The 21036-nt window shown below is 36.2% G+C and overlaps 1 protein-coding gene across 25 annotated transcripts in view; it reads right to left on the bottom strand.

Annotated features, from left to right (window-relative positions):
* Positions 1-329: 329 nt before the first annotated feature.
* Positions 330-21036, bottom strand: part of NRXN1 (neurexin 1) — a 1145650-nt gene continuing 1124943 nt past the window's right edge. For all 25 annotated transcript variants that reach the window (XM_058684123.1, XM_058684125.1, XM_058684135.1 and 22 more), the window contains one exon: positions 330-3854. In XM_058684123.1, the coding sequence (XP_058540106.1) occupies positions 3547-3854 (308 nt within the window). In that variant the 3' untranslated portion in view covers positions 330-3546. The remainder of the gene's footprint in view (positions 3855-21036) is intronic.

The raw sequence follows: 21036 nt of genomic DNA, 5'->3' as shown, positions 1-21036 counted from the left end.
GATTTATTTAAATTACACTGCTTTTTATAGAGAAAAATCTTATGTATGAAATCAGCATCTTCCTGTTGTTTTTAACTGCTTCTAGGAGTTTGCAGTTTCCTGTAGAGCAAGACGGACAAATACAAACAAAGGTACATTTAGTGGCTATATCGTTAAGTGTATGAGGGTAGACATGCTTAATGAATATCAAAACCCAGAAAAATAGAGGTGGTACTCTTCTCCTGGTTGTCTAAAGGACAGGTTTTCCTTTCAAATTCAGTCTTCCTTACTGGGCCACTTGGTCCCCAAATGGTGCCGCATGTACTTTTTTGAAATCAATAAATCCACAGTTGTATTAAGAAATATTTTATTAACAAAACAGTAAATTCCACTTGCTTAGCATTTCCAATAATGGAGAAATTGGCCTTGCAACAGAAAAAACAAAACAAAACCCTTAGATACCCAATCACACAAAGCACTAGAAGGGTAGGGTCATGTGGCCTTTCTTTGATGTTTTGGGGATTGACCACCTCACACATTACTGTAGTATTTGTTTTTTGTTTTAAAAAGGCAACACATTACATGGATAAAAAAGAAGCATACTCAATCAGAAAAGTTACAGTCTAGAGATGTAATCAAATTTATGCCAGGTAGTGTGAAATCCTGTTAACTGCCAACTATTCATGGAACCCTGATACATTTGGTATGAAGATACTTGGGATCTTATTCATGTCTTTTTTTTCTCTCTAGCTCATGTTCCTCTCTTTTCTTTCTCCATTCAAAAAGAAAGAAAGAAGAAAAAAAATTGCTAGATTTTGTGTAGGCCAATAACATCAGAAATATTTTTTACTGACAATATTAGATCATTGCATGAAATTTTAAAATTTATGCTGGAAAGAAATATTGAAATCAACTCCAAACAACATCCTTCATAGATATACTTCTTATAAATACCATTATTTATTTTCTATCATATTTTAGAATCTTTCCAGATGGAAACTAGTTTGAGTTCAATAGAGCAAATGGAAAAGCAACCATTTCTTTTTAAAACCTCAAGATGTAAATTAGTGGTTTCATATTTACCTTCTTATTTCACTGGCTTTCCCTGAGTAAGACTGAATTAGAGAAAAAAAAAAAAAGACATGAATTCTTAAAGCGAGCAAATTAAAAAAAAAAAAGAAGAAAATCTGAAACACAAGTTATGGATACTAAATTTTAGTTTTAAACCTCCACTTTCTGGGTCATGAGAAGCCTTTTAGACTTTTCACACACCACAATTACTTGGCAACCATAGATAGTGGTGATTTGCTATGAATTATACATATTTCTAAGGTGCTGTATGTCTGAAATCCAGGCCACTTCTTGGCTTTTTTCATCAACTGAAGTATCGCAAAAGATGTTTTGCATTTTTTGCCTTTGCTGATTAAAGCTCATGGTAAAGGTATTCTCTTTTATGAAATCTAAAATCATTCTTTTAGGAGATGTTAAAGTAATGCGACCAATTTTTACTGAGGCATCACCTTCCAATCTAATAATGCATTTCCTTTGCATTACCTGCTCATGTTAATAATTTATTGCTATGAACATCATTGAAACAATATGCAAAAACAAGTGTGTCATCTATACTTTTCTATCGCTTAATGTGTGTTAAACTAAAACTATATTTAATGATATATATGTAAAATCAGAAAAGTTAAAATATGGTCAATAATCAACAGAGAATGATATTTTTAGATGGATACCAACACAATTGTTGAAAATACTTTCTTAGTTGAGAAAATGTTTACTTTCCAAAGTATTTATCATGCACATCAGGTTCAGAGTGTGTGTGTGTGTGCGTGTGTGTGTGTGTGTGTGTGCGTATATATATATATATATATATATATATATATATATATGATTTTATTGGAAACAAAGTTTTCAATTGCAGCAGCCAGGGTTAAGCTGTAGATTAACCAATTTTGCTTCTGTAACCTCCCAACATAATGTTTCATATGCATGCAGCAATACACCAGTGATATTCTATTTGGTAAGAAAAGGTTCCATTTCATTAGGGACTAAAATCTTCCCAGGGTTTCTTGGGAGCATGATCTCAATGAAGCAAATCACCCCATTTGTCACTAATACCTTGGCACAACTATCTTCCTTCCTTCCTGCTTTTCAATTTGTCAGTAAATATTTGCTGTTATATATATGTTCAGGTTTTCCATCATATCTGATGGATTCCTCTGGATGTGTGTGTCTGTGTGTGTGTGTGTGTGTGTGTGTGTGTTTGTGACTGTAAATGGTGAAAATATATGAAAAATGTGAGTATTTGGGGGAGAAAAGAAGATTATAAGATACATATGTATATATTTTACCTTCTAATTCACACCTTTCATACAAATACTAAAACTTAATTGCAACAGAATGAAGGCTGTACATGTTAGAAAAAAAAAGTAGCTGAGTCTTTTTATATACATTCATACATATCTTCCTTAGAATAAACACTACATTGTAATTTTTTTAAAAAAGTAAGTAATTGTGGCAATTTATAATGGTGGCAAAAAACAAAAAACAAAAACAAAAACCAAAACCCTGAAATAATTGTTGCTCCGATGTCATAAAACTCCCTATACTTAGCAACACTTATAACATTGAATTTACCAAAAATGGCTGAAGAGCAGAGATATATTTTGCATTTTCTATACAACAGGCTATAAAACGTCACTTATCACAGTCCAGAAAGCACACAGAGATGGATTTTATATAAACATATGTAATAACATATTAAGCGTGCATGAAAATTTCCCAATGATTGCATCTATGCCCTCTTGGGTTTTTTTTGTTTGTTTTGAAATTTTAGTGTGAAAATGTGCCTTATATTTCACATTGTTGAAAATAAGGCCTCCATACTTTTTTATTCTCTCACAACCAGAAAGGGGCTTTTTGAATGTGTTCCTACACAAGTCTTCAAAAAAGCCAGCACTTTGTTTCAAATGCAAGTTCCAACCACTGTTCCAGCTGCGCCAGGGGGTAAACCCAAAGGTTTGCAGTTTGGGTCATTCCAAATGACACCGTCTTCTCTGGCAATCGGGCTAACTGACTTCTCAGGAAAGCGCTAGCACTTTGGCTAAATCCAGGATCATAGGTAGCTTCTTTTTTTTTTTTTTTTTTTTTTTTTGGTGTGTGTGTGTGTGTGTGTGTGTGTGTGTGTTGTGTGTTGCGTTGTTTTTGTGTTGTGCCTTGATGTTGTAATACTCCTTTGCTTTATGAATGCGTGCGGTCATCACTGTCTTTTAGAAATGTTCCAGCAACATAAAGACAGGCAGAGTAAACGAAAACACTGTGGATGTTAGGGAATTTATTGGCCCCTGTTTGTTTTTGTTTTGTTTTTCTTTCTTTTTTGGAGAAACAAGAGCATGAGATACGTGTTTTTATTTTTTTAAAAACAGTCTTTCCTTCCTGATTGCATTCCCTGTCTTCTTTTGTATGTGCTTCGTAAAAAGGAAAGTAAATAAGTTTATATTATGTCTCAGATAAAATGAAGACTATTTCTATACAAGGGTCTTTTTTAAGATCTTGGGATCAGACGTAATACTCTTTATCCTTGTTTTTCTTATTTTTGTTGGCGCTTTTCGCACTGCTGGGTTGTTTCTCCTTTACAACAGCCCCGTTGGACTGTGCTGAGTTACTGATGTAGTTTCGACTCTCGTCCACATGATACGAGCCTTCATCCCGGTTTCTGTACTTGTACATGGCATAGAGGAGAATGAGAATGCACAGGGCGGCGGCAGCTACGATCCCCACCACCATGCCTGTGGTGCTGCTGGACTCCCGAATCACTTCCGCTGAGCCTGGGTACGGCTCTCGCCCGCCTGCTCGGGTTGGGTTAGCTGTAGGAAAGAAGGTGAGAACAACGTAGTGTGATTACTGAGTTCACCGAATGCCCAAGAGCTATATTAACATGTACCATCTATTTGCATGCCTAAACGAGTAACACCTACGACTTTAGGAAAGGTATTCTGCTGCTGCTAAATGTAGCAATCCCTAGGCCTCATGGTCACTAGAGACTAGGGACTAGGAATCAAAGCGCTTGGGGAGAGATCTGTTGCCATCTTTTCTTTATCAAAGATTAATTTTATTAACATGATATTGTAAGTGCATCCCCAAATAAGCTTCTGTAGCTCTTAAGGGCCACGTTGATGTGTTAGGTGAAAAATTATAAACCCAACGTGGTAAATACAATCATAATGACACTACCTTATACTATCAGAGGGTATTAATTTAACAACCAAATTGAGGTTCATATGGAACACTTGGGCTAGCTCTGGAATCTGAATTATTATAGCTAAATTTAGTATTATTTTAGAAGTCATAGTGCCTCATACAGTAATGAATACAGTATTGAACAAAAAGATAATCTAGGCATTTTGAATAGACTAATTGCTTGCTTGTAAAACCGTGATGTTAGTCACAGTTTACAAACTAAAATAAAAATAAATCCTTTTGTGTTGGAGGTTTTATTCACATAAGTATATATGTATCATCCATTCATTAGCAGTGGTTGAGTGATGACCAAAACTAAATTTGGGAGGGGGAAGTAGGAAAATATTTTTTTCTCAGTTTTATAGGCTATCTAGGTTGGGTATGAGTCAAATTTCAGTACTTAATAGATAATGAATAAAAGACTGGCTTGCACATTTTTCTTCAACTGGCAAAAATCTCATTCAGTCTTTCCAAAGGAAAAATAAAGCTCTTCCATGAGTATAAGAAATGGATTACAGGGTGCATTAATATCTTCTCCAAGGCATAGTTAGGCACCGAAATTGGGGATAAATGGAGAGAAAAAGTCCTGGGATTTAATTTGTAAATGGGGGTGGGGCACCTATTTTTCTCTACACAATAAACTTCTTCTTTAAAAGAATTTTTAGAAGATAAGAAACTGTACAGAGATAAAAATCTGTCCTATCTCTGACCCTAGGTCATTTTCCTCTATGGTTTATGTTTTCTTTCTCTGAATCTGTGTCCTCTCTTTTGTCTTACAGAAAAAAAAAGATTACTTTTCAGACGCAGTGGATTAAAAATGCTATAATTTTCAAAATATTATTTTTTCTAAATTAGGCAGCATGAATTAAAATAATCTCAAGGTTGTATATATATCAGATATATAGGTACGTGTGTGTGTGTGTGTGTGTGTGTGTGTGTATGGTTTGTGTGTTTATAGAAATTGAACAGTTCAAGAACACTAAAGTTGTGCTTTTATTATACTACTATTAAACATCATTTAGTAGCTATTTTTTAATATTTTTACAAAATTTCCTATTTAATACTGGGAGTAATTTATCAGCCATAGCTCTGTACTGCTTTGTAATTCCATTTCCGAACATCACCAAGGTTTCTTATGCCTAAATGTGGGTTTCTTGCTGTCACTTTCCTTTCCTTCCCCAGACAAAGCCTTACAAATATAGTCACTTACAAAGTAACAGCTCTTGGTCTCAAAGCAGCAATATGCTGTGTTCTGGAGCTGTAAAATGTATCAGGTGAAACCTTTCTATGCTGAATATGTCACTGCTTGTTTTACAAAAGCCCATGTAATGTTGCTGAATAAAAAGCCTTGGAGTTGCTCCTGTGGCCAAGGTGGAACCAGACAAAGACTATAATCCACAGCATTTGATTACAGGAAATTAATTTCCTCTCAAGAAGAATAGAATGTACTGCAGGAACTCTGTCACTACCTCACAAACCAGAGGCAGCACTTTCTCTTTCAAATACAGTCATCTTTGCCAAAGTCTGCCAATTAACTCAGCTGCTAACTTTCGCTAAATGACAACTTTTTACTTGCTCATTTGTGGATCACTCTTTTAACATGGTGTCTCAAGAGCTAAAGAAAGGATTTTATTTAAATGTTACCTAAATCTTTTCCCCCAACCTGATGGTGTGTTTTTATTTTAAACACATTTTCGTAATTATCTCACTTTGTCTGTCAGAAAAGAATAGGGAGAATGGAGACAAAATCCTAACCATATAGTTCATGCTAGGAAGACTTTAGAGTTTTAAAGAAATGCAGGGTTTAAATGTTCTATACTACGAATGTATATGTTCATTTTTTTCTAGTTAGGATTTGGTATCCTAAATGGACTACCTTATCCAAGAATTGTAATCTTATTTTTATCTGCTCAAATATTTATTATTTTATTTTATTTACCAATTTACTTATTTTTTTTTTTTTTGAGATAGAGAGAGAGAGTGAGGGAGGGAGGGGCAGAGGAAGGTGGAGAGAGGAATCCCAAGCAGACTCCGTGCTGTGCTGACTTGGGGCTTGATCTCACAACCTGAGGATAAGGACTTGAGCCAAAAGCAAGAGTCTGATTCTTAACTGACTGAGCCACCCAGGCACCCCACTGCTCAAATATTTCTGATCTATGTTCACAACAACTGTGTAGGCAGCACAGCAGCCACAAATTGATATCAACAATTGATGTTACAAGAATGAGATGTAAAGAAAGACCAAAGCAAAGCCTCAAACGCTTCAAGTCTGCCATACAGGCATTCGATAAACACCTCCTATTTAGGGAAAATACTTGCCTTTTTTTGCAACTCCAGCCAAAACGTTGCCTAAGTCACATGCAGGCCTAAAAATATCTCTGTAACCCATATGTAAATAAAGATTCTAAATATCGTTTTTTAAAAATAACCTACCCAAAATGCTAAAACCCAATGATAAAACATTTTATCCTTTTTTTCCCTGATTCACATTAAAAAATTAATAGCCACCATTGATATTATTATAGGCCTGTTTGGAATATGCAGTTGCTTCCATGTCTCACTGATTATTTAGTAATTTTTTTCTGTTTTTGCTTCAACTCTGAAGGATAAGTGACATTTTTCTTAACTTTTGTGCTAATATCAGAACTATTTATACACTAAAGACATCTCTCCCAGATGTACAATAAAAGGCTGAGAAATTTAAATACACTTATGAATTATAAATGTGGCTTCACTTATTGTTATTAATGGTTTATTTTGATGATCACTGGAAAACCTCTGAGGAAATTTCATATTAATTTAAATGTAGAGAAAAGTAGAAATGGCTCAAAAGGCTAAATGCCTTCCTATATAATTTGACTACAATTTTATATCAAAGAGAAACTCAGTCCTCTCTTAACCCTTTATGACAATGAGAAAAAGGGAATTTAATCAGCAAAATCCATAACCAATTCTTTTATTTCCTGCATTTGAGAATTTTGTATTCCCTTTACATTCCATAATACATTAAATCAAGACATTTTAAGTAAATAAAACAATCTATATGTGTTTTCTCAGCAGTGCTAAAAAAAACAAACAAATGAACTAAAATGTACTTTTACTCTATCTCCCTTTCTCTATCCCACCATGTGATGAGAATATTTTAAAAGCAGAGAAGAACACTTTGAAAACACTTATAAAAAAGAGAGTAGGGGAGGGAGCTAAAGGCATGGAATATGTACAAATTAGCAGTAATTTGTACTGCTTACAGGTAAACTGTAACTGACTTACAAGTAAAACGAAGCTAACTGGACCAGAAGCATAAGGGGCCAAGGTCCATGGAAAACGTTAGCAGGGCTGGGGATGGGTATTAAATAGGCCAAAGCATGTGAGTATCCTTTGGTGTGACTGGAAACGCAAGTTAAGCTTTCAACTGCGGTGGTGGCACACATACTTTGATTTGAGGCTAGGTTGCAAGCAAAAAAAAAAAAAAAAAAAAAGAGTAGATGAAATATCCTAAGTGTTTATGCCCACTTATATCCTATTTCAGTGATTCATAAAGTAGAGAAGCATTGTGAATTACACACAATTTATGCAAACACTGAAACAATAGATTATTTTACTCCCATGTAATTCATGCCCATCATCATCTACCCTCAGAATCAACTGGAATGGAGCGTAAATTACAAGGTCTACTACCTGTGGGGAAAGCACATATGCACACCTGAATGGCAATATGAAGGCTTTTGATTTCTGCTGGCATTTTTGCCTAAATGATGCAGAAGCCATTTACTGCATGGGCAAGGACAAAAAGCTTTATAAAGGATTATAACCTCTTTCACAGAAGCTACTTGTCAACTAAATGGCTATGAAAATATTCGTGAGGCTCATGGACAGGTAAACAGGGTTATCATAATGGACAGACGAGGGGTGCCTGGTGGCTCAGTTGGTTAAGCACCCGACTTCAGCTTGGGTCATGATCTCATGGTTTGTGGGTTCAAGCCCCATGTCAGGCTCTGTGCTGCCAGCTCCGAGCCTGGAACCTGCTTCGGATTCTGTGTCTCCCTGTCTCTCTTCCCCTTCCCCACTCACGCTCTGTCTCTCTCTCTCTCTCAAAAATAAATAAAAAACATAAAGGGCAGATGAAAACTGGTTCTTTAATTCTCTCCTTCTCTATCTCTTTCAAATATTTGGCAAGATCTGAGGGTCTCTACATAGTCTTCTTTGGCCCTAATTAATAAGGAATCCTGTATGTTAGCTCTGTGAATTTTCTTGTTTTTCATTGATTGATACCATGATTATTTATGTAGGCATAGTCTTTCATGTATTAGGACAGTTATTAACATATTTCCACATCACACCCTAAGCCAATTTATCATATCAGATAAAAATTCATTATGGAAAATGCACAGCAAATGTAAAAGACATACTCCAGTGCCTTGTCATATAAAAACATTAATAAATGCATTTGTTGCTTTCATAAAAAATTAAAAAGTAAACTATTTAAAATTCTAACTTATCCTTAAGTTTGCTGAGATAGTTATTTTAAACTACGAGGACAGGAAAAGAAATTGTCCTGATGTATGTTCTTTCTTTATTTTTGACAGTCTTTGGCAGTGCATCTGTGAGAGAGCATCATTTCCCCCAAATAAGAACTCATTTAGATCCAGTTAAAAAACACCATGGAACAAACATGTTTAAGTGATATATTAAGCTACAGCAGAGAACAGAATGGAGAAGACTGTGGCAGGTCTCATTTCTTACCAGCTCCTCTGGCGTCTCTGCCACCAACTCCACGTTCCTCTCTGTTCTTCCTTCTACGTCTTCCCCCCTCTCTACCTCTTCTGTGCATCTCTCTCCCAGTTCAGCACTTGTCCTTGAAGGTGGCCCTCAGACAGCACAGTGGGCCAGCAAGGTGTTCAATGAGTAACAAAACTTATTGCCAAGTTCCTAATTTCAAACCACAATACAAAATAGTCCTTACTGGCCCCCCAAAAAAGTCTAAATATGATTGTCTCATCAGAACATAGTCTTTGTGTTTCATATTGAAATGCTTTACTTTATAATACAGCCTTCTAAATTTGTTTATAGAATACAATTATATGCCATATATATGTGTGTATATATATATATATTTATTTATAAATGCTATTTTATTACCAATTTTAAAAACTTTTGTTATGCAGATGAGGATGTGTGAGGAGCGCATTAAGTCATTAAGCTTTGCACTGGGGCCTATATTTATCAGTTTGCCACTGTTTGTATCTAGTCATAGCCTTAGTTTATGCAAATGGGGAGTATAAAGCCCACGTTTATTTAGCAGGATAATTCACAACTAAAGTTCTAAAATAACTATGCATTTTGGAAGGTAAATTTTTGAACATTAGTCAGTTTTTCCAAAGAGGTTTCACTTTGCAATGGAAAGTGTTTGGCATCCTTTGGTTATTCTTTCTGAGACTAGAAAAATAGTAATCAGATATTGTTATTAAAAAATAAAACTGCGCTTGATGTATGTTTTCACGATCCTGCACGAGAAATGATGCTTACAGTCCTAATTCCTGTCACATAAAATGACAGTTTGGTGGGTGGTGGGACCTTATATTTCCATTGATGAGTACACTAAGGCAATAACCATGCCATTAGATGCTCTTTTTATCACTCAAATTGTCATTTTTATGAAACTATTTTGTATACTTGGATGAGCTGTTCTTTCACTGTAATCTTATTATATTTATGTTGTTTCCAAACTTAGCTTTGTAGGGTGAGATTGCAGTTTCCAGGCAATTCTTATTGCTGGTTTTATTTCTTCAATATAGACTGTTAGTGTATAGGTACGTCATCAACCATGACTGTCACATCAAGGATGAAGTAACAGTTTCATTATATGCTGAAGACAATGAAAAATCAGCTTTTGAGTTTTAAGAAAAAAAAATTATAAGATATTGCCAATTTTAAGAAATAGTAAAGAATAAAATACACCAATGGTTAAAAAAAAAAAACAGAATATGAGCTATACATTTCAGATCAGTAGGGGTATATAACGGATTATGAAACTCTGCAATGTTCAACATTTATCATTCTGCTACTTGGAATTGTTAGATAACCTGCCTTACAATAATCCTTTTAAAAAACTACTGGCAAGATGCATTTATTAAATTTTTTTCTCACTGAGAGTCTTTGACCAGTCTTTCTGGTTTTATCATAAATTAAACTAAAAGGAATCAATTTTAAATTTCTTTCTCCTCCCCACCTAGGAAAAAGAGCTGCCTAAAATGATCTCATTAGAACAGAGCCCTGTACTGTGTTTTAATAGATGTGGAAGTTATTATAATTCTAGACTAGTCTTCAAAATGGTTTCAGATTTATGGGGGAAGATTTGACTTTTCCAGTACCCAGTTTCATTAATACTGTGAAAAGAAAATTGAAATTGTAGGCTCCTGGGGTGTTTGTGAATTGAGATTAGCACAGTTTTGTTCTCCATCTCTAGAAAAATAAAGTTTATTATTTTTTCCATTTCTGTGCTTCAATACAACATGGGTCAGAAGAAACAATTACAATGCAGTCACTCACAAGAATGCATGTTTAAATGACACAGCTGCAAGAAAGCAGGTAGGCAATGATTTGCATGGCGTGCACTAATTTCAATTCATACTATGGTTGTCTGAGAGGTGATGAATGCTGGATGTTTCAAATCCCTCTCATTTTCCCTTCCCATCAACTCCACCCATGCCTTGCACATTCAGAAGTTTGCTCAGGCAGGTCAGACAAAACGCTTGAGAGAGGACATGTGTGACACATCATAGCCCTTCTAATGAAATGGAGATTCAGAAAGGACTTGGAAATCAATAAGCCTTTGCCACCTGTGTGGCTGCCAGGTCTAACACTTTCCCCTGCTACTTTCAAAGGCACAAAGGCCCATGTTTAAGGGGAAGTACAGAGGCCACCGCTGGGGGACTGAGGGACTGTTATCTTCACCAGGAATCTAGGTACTATGTGGGAAGGGACACTGGCCACAGAAAAACTCATCATGTGCCTGGAGGACAGAAAGCACCAAATAGAACAAGCTACTACCTCAAATGGCACCACATGGAATTAAAAAGGCGATGGACAATCAAACCCTGTGTGACTTCGGTCAAGTGAAAACTAATTGAAGAACACATACATTCTCCCTCATCTCTGGGGCAAGCCATAGGATCATGGCATTTACTGAAACCTGTTCTTCAATCACCTTATACTCTGTAAACTATGTGTCTATAGCTCAATCATCTGTAGGCTTCATACACTTTTACATGGTCATTGTGCCCATAAGGCTTTATTAGAACGCTTGAAAGTGCCAAGTATCAATGTGACTACCATTCTCCTGGCCCTTTATGATCTGCCCACAGCTACCGACTCAAAATTCTCTTCCATTTCTCTCAAAGGAATTTGCAGTCTTAATTTTATTATGGCAATAAATAAAATTGGCCAATTCCCACAGGCCAATAAAGTTCTACCTACATGGCTGGCTCATAGGATCTTTTTCATCATGCCTAGCTGAATACTACTTATTCCTCAAAATTAGCTTGATGCACCATCTTTTGTGAAGTTTTCTAAGAATTATTCACTCTTTCTGTCAACTAATATATAGTGAAGTATAGTTATGTTCCAAGGACTTTACTAGGCCCTGGGAGTATAGATAGATAACCAAACACACTTGACATCTGCCCTCATGGGCCTTGATATATAATGAAGGAAAGAGACATGCAACAAAAAATCATGAAGTTAAAGTTGATACAACAGTTGGAGCCAGCATGTATGATGAAAGAAAATGGTAGCTACCATGCAGGAGTAGAACAGGGGTTTCTGATTTAGACTGGGGAGTTGGAAAGACCTTTCTGAGTTTGTGACATTTTGGGTGAGACAGGGAAAAGGACTGGAGGGTAGTCAAGTGAAAAGTGGCCAGCAGAGTCTTCTAATCAGAAGGAATGAGGAGTAATGACTTAGAGGAAAGAAAAAGTTTACTTTTCAGAAACTAAACAAAAGCCTGAGTGGATGTTGCATAGTAGATGTTGTGGGAGAGTGAAAAGAAATTAGAAGATGGATATAAAACTTAACACACAGATCAGAGGCCATGCAAAGGAGTCATACATGATAAGATCAGCATATCTGGCTTCATAAATAATAACGCTTTTATGGGAAAAAAAGGTGTCACTAACAGTGAAAACGCAAATGAAAAGGAGAAGAGAAATAATTGTAGTACATATGACAGACCAAGAGTCAATACCTCTAAAATACAAAGAGCACGTATCAAGTAATATGGAAAAAGTAAAACAAACAATCCACTGGAAGAATGGACAAAAATGTGCACAGGCAAGTGAAGAAAAGAAGATCTGAATGGGTGATTAAATGTAGGACAAGATGCTCAACTTACAATGGAAGTCAAAATAAAATAAGGAGGTTTTTTTTACCAACAAACTTACAGGAATAAAGAAGAAAGAAATGGTGACATGGTAAGCATATTTATTTGGGAAATGGGCAATTTTGCTGGTGAGAATATGAAGTTTTCAGTCATTTTTAAGAAGCAATCTAATAACATCTATTAACATTTTAAAAAAGATTAAATCGCAGCTGGAGGATGGGTACATGTGAGTTCATTATACAATTCCCTCTAACATTATATGCTTGAAATTTACAATAGTAAAAGATAAAAAAAACCCAAATATTTAAATCATGCAACCCCAGTTTGGGGAACACAGTCTACATAATTAAATACACCAGCACATAAATATATAAATATAGGATGTTTGTTATAATGTTATGAGAGGAAAAGAAACAAAGGGAAAAACTTAAGAGATTAATGACAAGGTTATGGTTGAATAAATTATGGAACACGCATAGTCTAGAATTTTAATAAAGTTGAAAATAGGAGTTAGAGTTAAATATGTTGACCTGAAAGATGTACATAACATGTCAATAAAGGAGAAAAGCAAGTTTAATTCATATAGTGTGCATCCATTTCTATAAAGCAAGAGAGAAAAACAACTCTTTTTTTTTTTTTTTTTTTTTTTTTTTTAAAGAAAGGCAGACTGCCACGTGCAGCGCCTCATTTGGATGTGTCTGGAGTCTTGGAAGCTTGACGACCCTACGTTCTCCTACAAATGGACCTTGAGAGCTTGTTTGGAGGTTCTAGCAGGGGAGTGCAGCTACTTGTATACCCTTGACCGAAGAACGGTCCTCCTCTATCGGGGAAGGTCGTCCTCTTCGACCGAGCGCGCAGCTTTGGGAGGGACGTACATGGAGCGGTGAGGGAGGAAGGGGACACCCGCCTAGCCAGCCAGATCAGACGAATCAACCCTGGCGATCAATGGGGTGACAGATGTCGCAGCCAGATCGCCCTCACATCCGAAAAACAACTCTTTTAATGTATTTAGTAGGAACATGGTGAAAGGTATATGAAAGATTCACGCCAAGTTGTTATTATCGGTTCATGTATGGAGGTGGGGGGGAAAAAGGGAAAATAAAATCAAGTAGAATTAAAATCACATAATTAAAATTCTTTAACAAGTATTTACTGAGTAACAACAATTTACCAGGTACCATGTAAGATGTTGAGGATATCAAGGTACCCAAGAGTATTAGAAACGCAATGGAAAATGTGATAAAATAAGACAATTTTAAATTTAAAAATGCAATAAAAGAAGAAGACACAAAAAATGGTACTAAGAGAGAGAGAAATGAGGCTTTAGACAGGGGCATCAGGAAAAGTTTCTTGGAGTGGAAGGTATTTGAAATGAGACTCAAAGGAAAAGAAGGATCCAGGTTTCTAGATTGAACTCTGGAAAGCCACTAAGGATTAAGAAGGAAAACGTTGAGACAAAATGGCCTGAAGCTGCAGGAACAGAATCAAGAAGACTGCATGGGAGGATTTGCAGGAAATCTAACTTAATCCCCGTCTTCCCTTAACCGTATTTTACATCATCCATTTTAGTATGGGGCCCACACTATTGTGAAAGTTTACTTAAGTTTTTCATTTCTGTTGGGTGGATTTTTTGCTTCCAGTCTATATTGCTAGTCCTTTTATAGTTACCTGTAACTCTATTTGTTTTTTCTACCACTTCCCTCACCTTCTAACATCAAATGAAGATTGTGCACACAAGCTACAAGATGTATGTTTTCCGACTGATTAGAAGATGAGATTTTTGTAAGTTCATAAATTTTCAGGAGTAGACTGGGGTGAATTTAACCATTAAGAAAATGTGAGAGACCTCTGATTTCAAAGTTTTAAGTAAAGGTAATAAACAGGGAGGCAAGACACTGGTAGTGACATTGCATTTCATCATAAATATGGTTTCCTCAACACTTCCCTAACTCCCAGCTTCTATAATATCTTCAATAAAAGAGGGACTTGTGATATTTATTTAATTAAACCAGAAATCACTTCCCCTGTGCTTATGCAGATTAGGATCGATTTATATTAATGCAAGTTATCATATCTGCATTTATTTTCCTATGCCTTCAAGTAATAAGCCACTTAATTCCAATGACTAAATCACTAAGTTATTTAAAGTCAACCAAGTTAGCAGTCTCCATTTTGATTCATTTGGGTGCTTTATTTACATCAACATCATCTGACACCCATAGCACTACAAATAGTTGAGAGCTAATTTGGAGCTGTTTTCTCAAAATAAGCAGAATAGTTGCAGAAGTTTCTAGAGTACTTTTCAAGACTGTTACTATTGCAAAGTAAGTTGAAAAGAGGCCCATCAGCCAGGTCAAACTTTCCATATTTGTGAAGCAAAAAAAAGCCATACAGAAAATAATTGAGAAAATGAGTTTCAAAGCTAGGGAGCCTGGAGAGTTTGTGTTTTTCATCAAAATGTATTACATTTCATAAATGCAAGAACAGCTATATTTTGAAATGTAGATTGTTCTCTCCATTACTGATTCTTACTCCACTATACTCTTCAATAGCAAAATAGTTTCTTTTCTGGTTGCTCAATGACTAAAACACCCAGAAATTGCTTTTCATTTTTTTTAAGTTTATTTATTTATTTTGAAAGAGGAGAGAGTGCCAGGAGAGGAAGGGTAGAGAGAGGGAGAAAGAGAATCTCAAGCAGTCTCCATGCTGTCAGTGCAGAGCCCAATGTGGGGCTGGGTCCCATGAACCGTGAGATCATGACCTGAGCCCAAACCAAGAGTTGAACACTTACCCTCCTGAGCCACCCAGGTGCCCCCAGAAATCACTTTCCTTAAGATGCATTTCACTGTTTTACATACATAAAGTTGAACAACCAATTTTTACCCAAACCCAGAGGATTCATTCCAAAGAATTCTCAGGCCTGGAACTAGGAATTTGGTGGGAACCTGGTTTATAGGAAGACAAAGATGGCACCATGATTATAACTAGAGTAGTGAGGAATGTGCATGTGTGTACACAGGTACGTGGCTGTGTTATTGTTACAATTTTACAAATTGTTAAGAGACCTTTCGTAATTTGTTATCCACTGCTAATATTGTTTTTATCAGAAACATAATGGTTATATGTTATTTACCTCCCAGGGTCACCATGAGAATCAGATTTGGTAGAACAATAAACGTGAAAGTGCTCAGAGAAGGATAAGGTTCTGTATAAAAACAATGACAGTCTGATTATTTTCCGTGTCTTCCACACAAAAGGTATGGAATCAGCAGCTTTCCCAACAATGACACAGTTCTGCAGTATGTACTGCATGCCATGGCTCAATCAGTTGTGATGGTGACCACCTCGTACATTATCTTCTCAGGGGTCACTGCATTCAGGGACTTCCCTAACATGAATGGAGGCCCTGTAAATTCAAGTGACTAAAAGATCCCTTAATTTGCAAGGCATGTTGATTCAGGCTATTAATTGTCATGCTGAATGTAGAGCTTGTTTCTGTTTATCTGAGAAACATTCCATCTTTACAGATCAGTGCTTGCTGGCTCCCATGGTTGGAGTGAATTAAATTTCTCCCTCTTTCAAAATTTTATTATACTTTATATTTTTAGGTATCATTAAATCGATCACCCGAGACCACTCTTCAGTAATCACTGACAGCAAGGCCTATTATCTTAGAAATAATAGCTCTTCTGATGAGGTTTTAGGTTTCTTTCTAAAACTGTTAGGCCAATTCTTTGTTCCTCCTTCCTTCTTCCCTGCTCTGGAATTCTGTGGTGTACTCTGAATGAAATACAGAGGATGGTCTCTACTGCGGAGCTGTACGCTGGGTGCTAGGTGCACTCCTCCTCAACCAGGGTTCCTGCACACCATCTGTATAAGTCCAGGGCATTTTGGGAAATGGGGCAATATGTAGTTTTCTTCATTTAAAACTGTGTCTGCTCACTTTGGGTGATCATCTTGATACTACTGTCAGAAAGCTATTGCCGTCTTTTGTTGGAAAACATCTCATTCTTTCTGGTGAAAGTACAAGAGCTAAGGTGAAGAATTAGCCAGGTTTTCCACTGAGTCCACCAGAAGAAAGCATGTCAAGCCATCCACCATGGGGGCGAGTCTGTGGCGCCCCCACAGACTGGTTAAGTCCTGTAGCCCAGTCTTCCTGAATGTCTTAGGAGGAAGAGCAGGCAGATTAAAAGAACAGGCAGGAAGGTTAATCATTCCTTCTTTCAAGAGCTCTGCATTGTTTTCCTCCAAAAATAAAAATAACAGTTGATATGTGCCCTTTTCCCATCCTCACAACCTAAATTTATCCAACAGAAGCACTGCTCTTGTCTTGTTAGTTTCAGAGTGGCTACTGAGAAAAGTTTTATGTAAATAGAATTCAGAAACACTTTTAAAAACTTTCTAGGTACTAAAGTATCAATTACTAACATTTCTCCTTCTTGCCACGGGTAATAGGTGTATCTCCATTTATAGTATGGTACACTCCTCAGTCAATTTGCCAGTACTACTAATAAAAGCTAATTTACATTATCAAAAGTTCTTTGTGTTGGATCGAATGCTAAGTGCTCTACATGCATTGTCTCTTATCAGCACAACAATATTGCAGGTATTTAACCTTATTCATGCCATTTTGCAGATGCAAAAAGTCAAATCCACAGAGTTTCAGTGCTTTGCTTCTGATTATACAGCGAGTGGCTAAACTCAGACGCTCCAAAGTTTGCTCAAGGAAATGTAAGATTTTAGTGTGCTTATAGATGTGACAACGTTGGTACTTCTCTTTCTACTAATTTTCTTCATTTATTTGATGGCCTCTGTCTGTATTGACATCTTTAATACATCCATTTTTTAACCTGGAAAATTAATAAAATGTTCTTGTCTTTCCTATTTTATTACCAGAGCCAGGATTCTTATAATCCTGAGATTGGGTAAGGAGTTAATAATGATGATGGTGATTTAATCAACAAAGTCAGATGACAAGAGGTGAGACCTACAGACTGCAGCCTAAGGTAGCATTTGCTGCTCCTTGGAGCCCATGAACCAACAGAGAAAGCATATGATGAATCTTCATGGAGACAGCATTTCCTGTAGGGTACTATTCAGAATATGCTGAGTTACCTCTGACATTACTTGAGGGAAGGTAGTTAATAAAATATCCAGGAAACTCCACAGGAAACCAATTTCATTACCAAAACAGGTATTTGATATACATCACAAGAATCCTCCCAGATTTCATGTTTCCATAAGAGATGGATTTACGCTATATTTTTCTAAACGTTTGCCGCATTTCTTCCTTCAGGGTTGGTGACTATTTTTAAAATGACAACACATCTCATTGTCTCTTTCCAAAGCTCAAGGGGACATGTCACACTTTAGAAAGGCTCTCATGGTATTTTAGCATTTTCTAATAAGGACTTGTGATGTGAAAGTTTATTAATGTTTTAAGGTTGGATACGTGCAGATTGCCTAAAAATCTATTGTGTACTCATTATCGAATAGATTTTTGTTACTTAATATAGGAAGCTCTGTATTAGCAGCCATGCACTTTTTGTAGACTTTCAAATAAATGCTTTAATATAACACAGTAAACTCACTCATCTGTTAACTAAGAATTATAAGCAGCCAATCATGTGTTAGTTAAGGCTTTGGACTAGAGCCCACCCTCTGTAACATTGAAAGGGACTGTGGCTCATTTTTGACTCACATCAAATCTGTATGTCTTACGAGGACGTTACTACAAGATGGAATAATGTATCCACTGGCATCAAACCAACGCTAGTAGAAACAGGTCCTCCACTCACCAATATACCATAATAAGGTATATTATTTGTTATACATTTAAAATGTAGACAGGCATTTTGCTAATCACTGGGTATGCATCATCCTCTTTCAATCTTGTAACAACTCTATTCTGCCCATTTTGCAGACTAGGAAATTGAACCTCAAAGAGACTAAGTAACTTCCCCAAGATCAGGAAGGGCTGCAACTCAAACTGGTTCTGACTCCAAAGTTACAGCCAGAACTAATATTAACTCCCTGTTGTGTATCACAGTTCTTACAAAATGCTCTTAAGGGCTTTTCTAATGTGTGGCAATAATCTATTCTATTTTGCTGTTTTTTAAAAAAAAAATTCCAAAATCACAGATAGGTCCAAATAGTTTACACTGAATGTAAATTGTAGTGTTCTGAAAACCAAGAAATAAAAACCACCTTTTGTTTATTATTTCGTGTCCTACTGATTTCCTGCAAAATTAGTTTGCTGAATAACATTGATTTCCTGGAAAGATGGAATCCTCTGACCAAGACCTTAATACTCCCCACAGCTTGATCAAACTTTAGATGGGCTTCTTCCTGTCCCTAGGCCCTTGACCTCCCTTTCTTTTGAGCATTTACTTTAGAAAACTTGTAATTTCAAATTTCTTCTCTGACTTTTTGATATATAAATATTTTTAAAAGCCTCTTGCTAGTGTCACAACCCAGGATTCTTTTTCTCAAGAACCTGAGAGCTGTCCCTTTGAAATATAATCTTCAACAATGATAGCTCCCAATCTCCCAATTTCTGTGGGAGGGTAGTAGCCTACCTTGGAAAGGGAGAGGGCCTTGCTCCAAGTTGTAACTAAATCTCCAACCAGGAAGATATTTCAAGGAGGTTTACTTTTTCTTTGGGTGAAGCCAATCAGCAAGCCACAGGTAGTCTATGATCCCTCCACAGATCTCTCCAGTCTTCTTTTTTTCAGTTGAGTTGAGTTTGAAGTGAGCTCAGTTTGAGTTCTGGCCTCCATGTATTACAATAATCTTGAATCTTCCTTGACTACTTAACTTTGTCTAATATATTTTTTGTTTTGACATCACTGCTTTCAGAAATAGGGGAAAAGTGCAAATGATGTCTAATGACTTTCCTGTATTTTAACCATGCAGCATTCATTTTTATTCTAGTTTTCTGAAGAATTAAATTTACATGGGGAAAAAGATGGTTACTACGCTAGAATGTCACACGCCAAAAGCCTCGTAGTCCATCAGTGCCCCAAATCCAGGTGCCTGCTCTGCTCCTGTATGATTTGCAGGGCCCTGATTCTGTGTGATTGGTGCTGACTGTGGCCTGGTGCTCAGGAGATACTCCAGATGTTTCCAAAAATGAAGTCCTAATTATTGCTGTTTTTCTGGCAACAGCTCAAAATTTACATTTTAACAGCAATGTATTGGCTATTATGGCTAATTAAACTTGCTTTTGAATAATTACATAATATATATACAAAATTTAAATGTAGCACAAAATTATCTTCTAATCAGGCTCTAAAAATATGATCTAATAAGCGATATATTCCTTTAAATGATTGTGATTACTTATTTAATGAAAAGATGCACCTTGTTCAGTATACATATCTTTTTTCCTAATGTGGTTAATGAGATCACTTCAATAGAAATCCTTTGATCTTTTCTCAAAATAGCACACTGGAAAACCACTCAAAATTGCATGCTAATTGTAGTAAATTTAACCTAATGAATAGTAATACATGTAAAGGACCTTTTTCTATTAAATTTAAATTTATGCCAGCCATAGAATTATTTAAATGAACATTAAAAAAAATTAATCCTATATTTGTGAGGTACCTGAATTTTAGAACAATCTTTTGCATCCCAAGAAGTTAAAAGCCTACCTTTTCTAAATTAGACAGCTTAGTAGCTCTCTCATGTTACAAAAAGTAACTTAATCTCTCTGAATCTCCCTCACTATGAAAATACTGCAGAGTTTTGTCTAATAATGAAATATGATAATGTTTATGAAATACTAAGAACAATGAAGAATAGAGAATGAATCTCCAAATGAAAACAAGTTATTACTGTTATCTATCAATACTCATATAACCTGAACCCCAATCAGTGTGATCCAACTGATGAGCAATCAACAGGTATCCTTTGAGGGGCTATAGTGATCACCTTATCCCCATTAGTTTAGCTAATGCTTAAGAGATTGCCACAAAAATGATGATCTTCTTCTTTCATAACTACCCAGATTTTTTTATTATTCAGTAAGTTTTTCTTTTTCTCATTTGACAAAAGTTTTATTTGAAAGTTGCCCATTACCCTATTAGCTCCTTCCCACCCACACACACATACATAACGAGCATAGACAAATCATTCTTAGCATTATAAATCTAAGAGGAAATTGTCCTTCCTAAGCAAGACTCCCAGGAAACAGGAAGCTGGTCCTGTTTCCTCTGTAACAAAAGACCATTTATTTATTCATTAGGAAGTTCCCACACCAAAGAGCATCATTCTCTTCATTTATAGTCTTAAATTATCAGGATAAAAATCATCTCTTCCAGGGGCGCCCAGAAGGGTGCTCAGTCAGTTGAGTGACTCGATCTCACAGTTCCTGGGTTTGAACCCTCTTGTCAAGGGCTCGCTGACAGCACAGAACCGTCTTGGGATTC

This window comes from Neofelis nebulosa, chromosome 9, assembly GCF_028018385.1.
Source record: "Neofelis nebulosa isolate mNeoNeb1 chromosome 9, mNeoNeb1.pri, whole genome shotgun sequence".
Lineage (NCBI taxonomy): Eukaryota > Metazoa > Chordata > Mammalia > Carnivora > Felidae > Neofelis > Neofelis nebulosa.
This window is presented reverse-complemented; position numbering and strand designations above follow the sequence as displayed.